The sequence below is a fragment of the Triticum urartu genome, chromosome 5 (assembly GCF_003073215.2).
Source record: "Triticum urartu cultivar G1812 chromosome 5, Tu2.1, whole genome shotgun sequence".
In the NCBI taxonomy this organism is placed as follows: Eukaryota; Viridiplantae; Streptophyta; class Magnoliopsida; order Poales; family Poaceae; genus Triticum; species Triticum urartu.
In genome coordinates this window covers 30,676,498-30,685,811 of record NC_053026.1, presented here as the reverse complement: position 1 = coordinate 30,685,811, position 9,314 = coordinate 30,676,498, and the positions used below count along the sequence as shown (strand labels likewise).

Here is a 9,314-nt window from a genome sequence, read left to right as displayed (position 1 = left end):
GGATTTTCGCACGCACCTCGCGCACTCAAGCATCTTGCGTCCAAAAAGGTTTCAGGTTTTTTTATTTTTTACGATTTAATTTAGTTTTACTGTTCACCGATATAGATGAGCCCGAGCTCCGAGTTGAATTATCGGTGAGCAAGACAATTCAGTCAGACATGATAGAAAGAGAGAGGGGCGTTTGGTGAGCAGAGCAGAGCACATAGACACATTGGAAGGAAGATGAACATGATCAAGCTTTACTATATGACATGACAGTGATCATGAGGAGTATATATACACAGCAGAGAGAAGGAATTGAGTCCCCAACAGCACCTCAGTTGCAGGAGTCACTCCAGCTCCAGCACAACTGGGTGGTTCAATTCCCCTCTCTTGGGTCTCTCTCTCTCTCTCTCTAGAAGAACAGAATCCAGCTGAGCTCTCAGCACCCTGTACACCCACAGTGCCAGAGCTTCAAGCTCTCTCCCTCCCTAAACTCCACTAGTATTACTACCCTAACTGATTTACCATTTACTAATATGGGTAAAAGGTGAAAAGGTAAAAAAAAAGTGACCAAAAAACCAAGTGATGAAGAGAGAGTGATGGTGTGTAACCGCCGCTAACTGTATCCATGCCTTGGGGCAACCGCTTCCGGGGACCTCCTGTGTGGCTCCCTCTGGAAAAGCTTTTCCCTCCACATTTCTGCTCGTCCTCTGCTTCTCTGCCTCCGAGAAGCTCGGAGTGATGAGAGCGAGAGGGCCAATGGCGGGGGCAGGTGTGGCCAAAGAACCAAGGAATCGATTAGTGCTGGGCGTCGAGGTCGGCGGCGCCGATGAATGTGCCGTGGAAGCCGTAGGGGACGCGGGACGGCAGCTGCACGGTGGCCTCGAGCCGCATGTCGGCCGCGTTCACGACCAGGAGCTCGGATGTGCCGGCGGCCTCGTCGCGCACGAAGGACAGCACGTAGCCGTCGTCCTCGGCGCCGGGGCGGGCGTGCTCGCCGTCCATGGGCACGAAGCACGGCTCGCCGCCGAACCGGCCCTCGCCGTACTCGAACTTGGTGAGCTCGCCGGTCACCAGGTCCACCTTGGCGAACCCGGACACCTTGGGCCACGGCTCGGCCACGGCCAGGTAGGCGTACCTCGTCTTCCGGCCCAGCATGTTGCGGTTCACCATGCCCACCTCGAGGTTCACCTGGCTCTCCAGCGGCAGGATGGCCCGCCGCGTGGACTCGCCGGTGCGCGTGTTGAGCCGGATCTCGGTGAGCACGCTCTCGAGGTGGTCGTCCGTGTCGTTGAAGATGGAGTCGGCGGGGGTCATGCAGGAGCCGATCACCACCACCTCGTCCGTCTCCGGCTCCTCCCACGAGTTCCAGAGGTGGAAGCAGAAGCAGTCGGGCACGTCCACCCACATCATCTCCGACGAGTCCTTGGCGTACTTGGGGAGGACGCCGAAGCGGGAGGTCTTCTCCTTGTCGAGCATCACCGGCGAGCCGCCGCGGAACATCTCGGCGAGCTTGAACACCATCTGGTGGTCGGGCACGACGACGAAGTTCTCGGTGATGGCGAAGTCGTGGATCATGGTGGGCTGGTCGAGCTCGATCTCGACGTCGGCGGCCTTGGTGCCGTCGGCGTGGAAGTAGAAGTACTTGAGGTACGGCTTCTTGATGACATCGTAGCTGAGCGCGAAGAGCTCGCCGGAGACGGGGTCGAGCTTGGGGTGCGCGATCATGGCGCAGTCGAGCTGGCCGTCGAAGTCGTAGCGGCCGACGGTCTCGAGGTCGCCGCCGGCGGTGACGCGGACCTGGTACGGGAGGTCGTCCTCGGACATGGCGAGGAGGCGGCCGTTGAAGTAGACGAGGCCGGCGTTGGCGACGCCGGTGCCGTGGGACGGGTCGACGAGGCCGCAGGCGCCGCGCGCGTAGAACAGTGCCAGCCTCGCGATGCCAGAGTGGCCGTGGAGCTCGCCGATGGTCTTAGGGAAAACGGGCCTCCCGACGGCGCGCTCCTGGGAGAGGCGGGCCGTCTCGGTGTAGCGGCAGGCGTAGGACTCGGCGGCGCCGTTGCGGATGCGGATGGCGTGCACCATGCCGTCGCCGTCGAAGAGGTGGTGCCCCGCCGTGGGCTCGAAGCAGGGGTTGGCGCCGTTGCGGGCGTAGACGCCGTTGATGAAGGGCGGGATGCGGCCGGAGACCGGGAGCGCGCGCACGGGGGCCTGCTCGCCGACGGGGGCGAAGTTGCCGGCGATCTGCACGGCGGGGTCGGCGGTGCGCGGCAGCGCGTGGGGCCGCTCCAGGACATTGTGGATGAACCCCTCCTCGAAGGCGTCGAGCGCCGCGGCCGCCGCGCGCTGGAAGAAGTTGAGGCCGCCCTTGCTCTGCCCGTCCTTGCTGCTCCCCTGCTTCTGCGGCGAGGCAATGGCAGGCGGCGCGGACTGCTCGTACCCGGGGACCTTCCTGGTGGAGGGCGATGGCAGGTACGCCGGCGGGCGGGCCGTGCTGGTGGAGGCGGCGATCAGCACCGAGTCGGCCGCCGCGGCGGCCGCGCGGGGCGCGAACCGGACGGAGCTGTTGCCCCGTCGGCGCCCATTTTGGCGCTGTATCGAGGAAGAGGAGGAGGCGAGGGGCTGCGCGGACAGAGTCTGCATCGCTGGTCCTCGGAAGAAGAAGAAGGAGAAGAAGGCGGGAGTCCGGCCGGTTCGATTCGATTCGATGCTCCGGCGAGCGCGGATGATTGGCGTTCGGGTGAGAGGGGAGAGGAAGTGAGGGAGTGAGATGAGATGGGGAAGGGTGGGAGTGGGAGAGCTATATTTATAGAGTTTGGGAGGGGGGAGGCGGGACAGGGGAGGGGAGGGGAGGAGTGTTGAAACGGCCCAAGGTGAGTGGCAGGAGACCACGTGGTGCCTCACTCCCCACTTCAGTCACGACCGCGTTCCCTTCGAAAAAAAAAATTATAAGACCAGGTCTCATGGTTAGTAGGTAAGACCCGTCTTAATGGATGACACGTGGTATTTACAAATCCCAAAGCATCTAATCTTTTCTCTCCTAATTTCAAATGAAGGATAGGGTAGATGCTTTCTAATTTGTGAATGCCACGTGTCATTCATCAGGATAAGTCTCACATGAAACCTGTTCTCATAGAATGCTTTTCCGTTCCCTTCCCTTCCCTTCCTCTCCACTCTTTTTTTCTTTCTTTTTCTTCTCGTCTCCTTTCTTTTTTCTTCCTCTGCCTATGTACGTATGCTCATGTGGGGGCAATTTGGGGATTTCCCACCACGCGCGTACTACTAGTACTTGTGTTGTGTCTCGTGTTGCTGCGAGAGCATTTCTCACGAGTGCTCTCAACCAATCGCATGCTGCCACCTCCAAAGGTACGCAATACCACACCACATCCTATTCTCTTTGATTATTTCCGTTAGTGATTTCTATCTCCAGTTTATATTTCGCACGTTTCGTTGTGGCAAACAAACTTCATCAATACGCTCACAAATTTCAATCCTTTCAGTCATATTTAATTAATTTAAGGTACATTACACACACATTGCACATGATTTTCATTTTTTTTCTTAATTTTCTAAACATTTTTTTAAAAAATTATCACAGTTTGACTTTAAAAAAAATTATTATTGTATAGTACCTAACACAAATTTCATATAGTTAAAATATTTTTACTTAATATTTCAGTAAAACTAAAAATAAATTCAACAACATTTCATATAGCCTCACCATGATTCTCCAAAATAATATTTCAAAGAAATTACTGTTATCCTAATTTTTTATAAGATCATTTCCCCCTGAATATTCTTTTATTTTACCAACAAAAAAATAGCAGTATTTTTAGAACATAAATTGATAAAAAAATTCATTTTTTTAAAACTTACATAATTCACAAACATTGACCAAAATTTAAAACCTTTTACTATTTTTTCTATCAGAAAAATTTACGAGGGTGCCAATTTTTCATTACTTGGACATATTTACATATGCAATTTAAATGTTTCCATGGTTCTTTCAATTATTTCAATCATATGTGAATAAAATTATAAATGTTAGAAAACTATTTCACATATTTTTCAATTATTTCCGTAAATTTTTCAATTGACACTTCTATAAATTATTGATCAATACTATAGAATTTTTCTATCAAATATAAAAACATTTTATATAGGCATATTTTTCTATTTAATATAGTTTCAAATATATTTAGAAATTACATACACATATCTATTATTTGAGTATTATTTCAAAATATTTTAAGAAATATAACACAAACATTAAACATACATTTTAATTATTTGTGGCACGTTTCAATGAAGCCAACCATAATTAAAAAATGTGAGACTTTTTAATTTCTCGTGGAAATGTGAATTATTTGTAGTACTCTTTTTTGTACTCCCTCGGTAAACTAATATAAGAGTGTTTAGATCACTATAGCGATCTAAACACTCTTATATTAGTTTACAGAGGGAGTAGTTTTTTTTTATAAATAGTGAGATATTCCTCTTGATATTTACCAAGTTGTGTTCGACATGTCGATATACACATTCTAGTTCATTTCAAAATTTCCGTGAGATAAATATGTGTTTAATCCTGTTTACACTTGCATGAATTCTAATGTCCGGTGACATGGTCCTCGGCAATTCTCTATTGCATGCGTAACTGTAAAACCATCTTTAATAGAAATATTACATTGTTAAATGCTAGCATAATAGTCAGCTTTACCCAAGAGGTAAGTAATATTCAAAAAATTATTGTAAGTTAAATGGTCTATTTGAGTTTTTTTTTTGCTTTGAAATTGCTTGAAATTAGATTTATTTTCCTATGGGTCCAAACAACACATGTATTTCACTTGGATTTCAACCTAGATAGAGATTTTCACTTGAGGGGGAGAGAGGGGGCAACTCGAATGTAAGAAAACTGTGTGAAACAATGATGCTACTATTATTTTCCCGAGGATAAATGATTTTGGATATTTCTTACAATGCATTGTAAGAATCATTTAGGAGACTGGTGTGTACATGCTGGGAATGCGATGGTGAGTACATGCTGGGAATGCGAGTAGGGGCACCCGGACTCGGGCAGGTGCGCAGGTTTTCACAGCCTGCTGACCACGGGGCTAAGCCACGGTTCTCATTTCCCCAAAATTAGAGGCTCATGTTTGTTTGAGGGTACCCTAAAATTCCGAGTATGCAGTTGGACTTGTCTTCTTAAAATTGAAATAAATATGTGCAAATATCAAATACAAATGTTTAAACCGTATTTGGTGTAGCTTATACAAATAAACATTTTTAACGAAAATAGCAAATATGCAGGGCATATCTACATGTATGTGTGCAGAAAAAATAATATAATTCCTCTTTGTTTAGACAAGAACTTGGGCGCCCACAGTATGTGCTTAGATTTATGGGATGCACACAGCCAAATATACCTTCTTGGGGCTTGGCTGTATTGAAAACATGTCGATGTTAGTACTTTTGGTTGAAAACTTTATTTTGCATTGCTGTCTATATCGTCAGATGCACACATTCATAAATGAAATGGTCGCATGCTGCAACTAGGCTGCTCTCCCGTCTTGGTCCGCCCGGCCGGCCTTCGTCTCTCCTCCACACTACCTTCACCCCTACCGTTCTTTCTTCCCTAGTAGGTACACAAAATCTGTATCTATCGATTTGGCGTTTTCAGATTGTTCATTCCCGGCCATGGTCGCGTCGGTGTCGATTGAACGAGCGGCCTAGCTACGAACGTACCATTGCAGTTGCACTGCATGCACGCCACCAAACACTCGCTGCAAAAGAAGAATTCGGTCGTTAATTTGCATTATGATCTGATGCTAATCACTAGTAGTAACCACTAGTCCACACGGGATCAGAGCCCCCGCTGACCCGGAATTCCTTAACATGGGAGTATGTACTATGTGAAGTTTTCTTGGAAAAAAGTGCCCAAAGAAGGGAACATTTGCCGGACATAACTAAGTTGTCAAGAAATGATCTCTTCTGGATTCAACATGGAGAACATGTGGAGGTTTGTGAATGTGGAAAAGAAGAACCTAAACGTCTTTGCCCTACCCCTCACTCGGCTGATGGTATCCATGAATCATACTTTCATGTTAGCACGAGAAGCACGACGCATCAGGCATGCTGGGGCTCACACCACCTTTGTTTCTACTCCAGTTGCTTGATTTCGGGGAAGAACCGGATGCATCCCCTCCATTGCCAGTCTTTACCTTAACTGTAACCGACACACATATCCAAGAATTGTGGTTTAGGTATGTTACCCAACTGTAGCCATTTGAAGCTACACACCCAACAGTTCAAGGGTTGTATTGTATCATCCATCCTTTTTTTTGGCGGGAATACCAGCTTTAACCTATGCATCATTTTAGGTCATCTCCGAAGATGTTCATCACCCCTCCCCCCTCCCACACTTGTCTGCGCACACATACATACGTGTGCGCGAACATTTCCTCCTTATCTGCAAACAAAGTGGTAACCAACGACTTCGCCTACTTGACTGCAAATAAGACTACCCACAATGGGAGTAACATAGGTAGTAACATCACATATTTGTAGATAAAATAGATGATGTGGCAAACAATAAATGAAGGAAAAGAGGAAAGTAGTAACATAGCTAGTTACTACTAGTATGAGTAACATCACATATATCAAGGCAAGATGAGTCTATAGCGTAATAAATAAAGTATTGCATGTTATCACACATATGTTACTCCCCACTATAGAGGTAGTAACAAAGACTAGTAACATACGCATGTTACTACTCTATGTTTCTACCCATTGTGGCTAGTCTAAATGGTTGTAGATAAGCAATCAAAGCCAATCCAATGGACCAGACTTTAATCAATCTTTTCTACTCCTCCCGTGCCATAATTCCTGTCGCAGTTTTAGTTTTTTTTAAATGGAGAAAAAAACTTTGCCTCATCCATTAATTAACAAGAATAAGAGTGTTCTTTTGTAGGAAAACTTTCGATCTATTAATTATCAATCGTGGGAGTACAATGAACACTAGAAATAGTTAAAATTACATCTAGATCCGCAAACCACCTAACAACCACCACAAGCATTGACGCAAGCTGAAGGCGCGCCTCCATCACCCATCCCTCGCCGGAGCCGGGTAAACTTGTTATAATAGACAGTCAAAAAGTCATCATGCTAACACCAGATAAGATCAGCGCACCAGAACAATAATCACCACCGATGAAGAGAAGTGTAGATCGAAAGTATCCAACCTGAAGACAAAGACAACCACCGACCAAATCATGTGAGATCGGCTGGAGACACACCTCTACACGCCCTTTGATGATTCTAGACGCACCACCAGGACATGGGCTAGGTGCGGAGAAATTTATCCCAGCTTCAGAAAGCCGCCTCCATCTTGTCTTCCTGAGCAGAACACAAACCATAGGAAAAAAACATGTAAAAATGAAGCCCTAACGGCTGCAAGGGCCGGGATCCATCGTGTTCACATAGCTCTAAGGCCATAAGAGAAGAAGTGGATCGGCGGCGCCACCGACGGGATGCAGAAATCCTAGCCGCCTTTTTTGCTTGAAGAAGAGGTGAATAGGTAAGTCACTTCAAGGCCAGGTTATTCTCCACAGAAGAAGAGAGTTGCCAAGTTAATTTTTGACAAAACAGACGAAAACTGTCACGACCATGCTCAAAAGCACGACCTCATCTACATCCACATGTGAACTACTCCCAAACCGTGGAGCCACCAACACATTACTACCGAAACCCGCAACATATGGGTCGCAGTATCGCAAAAGAAAAGCAATCGACTCAATACAACTCGAGGAAAACATATGACAAAAACCACTCACAATACCGAGCACAAATCTGCAACTCAGAAAGCCGAGAACCATCCATCATGGAACCATTTGCGCGTCCCCTCTAGCGCCATCCTTCTTGCTTTTGCTTTTGCTCCTGCAAGGTTCCTTATTTACAGAAGTTGATCCGTAAATGAAGATGGCTGCCTGCATCGGTCGATAATTCTTTGTCGTGCTGGCTTAAGCCTTTCCATTTGGTGGCGGTGAGCTCTTGCCCATGGACAGCCTCCAACAATGGAAAGAAACAGAGAGAACAGAAAGGCTTGACCATGGTTGTGATGGGGACTGCCGCTTGTGGTGCAGCGCAGCACGTGGGATGTGCCTGCCTTCTAATTTGATGCCACTCACACAGACACGGAGAAGACCGACCCGAGCCACCGCCCACGCTTTGCTCTCTTTTTGACGTGGTCCGCGAGATAAAAAATTCTTCCAAAACCTGTACGTGTGTAACAGAGATTATTACTCCTCGTACGCCATACGTGTCTCTCGTCTAAGCAGTCGGTGAAATATGCACTGGTATAAAATGCTGACTCGGCTTCCGCCAACTGTCAGTTAAAATGACAGCACCCACAGCAACACTACCAGGCGTGCAAGTTAGAACTGCAGTCCATTTCATTTTCATCACACGTATGTACTCCAGTACACATTTAATTAGCTTTTATCTAATTAAAATATTAGTGTGCATCAAATCTGATGTAATGTGCCCAATTTTGGCAACCTAGCAGTCATTAGTAATATACTCTTAGTGTCTTGATAATTTTATATTCACCGCAGCTTAAGAAGATCTTTCCGTGATCTTGTAGTCAGGTCGCCTGTAAACAGCAGTGTCATTAAACTAATGACGATGACGTGCACTCATGCCACCTAAGTTACTCCACCTTGGGGAACAAAGGGGCAGCTGTCTCGCTCTGATTCGCTGCAGAGTACTTTTCCGCCCAACTGACTGGTCCCACCGGTACACGTGTCCGATCCTGGCTTGCTTCACTAGATTGATCTCCAAGTTCTAAACTATACTGGTAACGGTGATTGTCCTCAAATCCTTAATTATTCTGGTCGTTTGGTCCGTCTCGAAAGATAGGAGCAAAAGAGTGTTCGGCAAGATACACACCCCGACTCAGCGTATCTTGGATCGAATTAAGGCGGAAGCACAGCAATGGGTCATCGCAAGAAATCATAGATTTAGCATTCCTGGAGTGCTTATAACTCAATAAACTAAGGTGCAAAAAATATAAAGCATTGTTTTTGTCGTTGCCAAGCACCGCAATTTATATGTAAAATTTGAAGATTACACGTGTTAGATTCACAAACAATTTTTACATGTAAAATTTGAAGATTACACGTGTTAGATTCACAAACAATTTTTACATATCCGATTCTCTTGATCACTGGATATATTGCAAGAGTCAAGAAAATATTTGGGAGCTGTAGGTCGGTGTTATCACGCTACAGCAATATGTATATATAACCCCATTATCCCACTTTATGATGCAGTTCCTG

The 9,314-nt window shown here is 46.6% G+C and overlaps 1 protein-coding gene across 1 annotated transcript; it reads right to left on the bottom strand.

Moving 5' to 3' along the window:
- Positions 1-218: 218 nt before the first annotated feature.
- On the bottom strand, positions 219-2,753 carry LOC125507669 (9-cis-epoxycarotenoid dioxygenase NCED5, chloroplastic-like). Its single transcript, XM_048672170.1, has one exon. The coding sequence runs from the start codon at positions 2,623-2,625 to the stop codon at positions 781-783; it is 1,845 nt and encodes a 614-aa protein (XP_048528127.1). The 5' UTR covers positions 2,626-2,753; the 3' UTR covers positions 219-780.
- Positions 2,754-9,314: the final 6,561 nt, after the last annotated feature.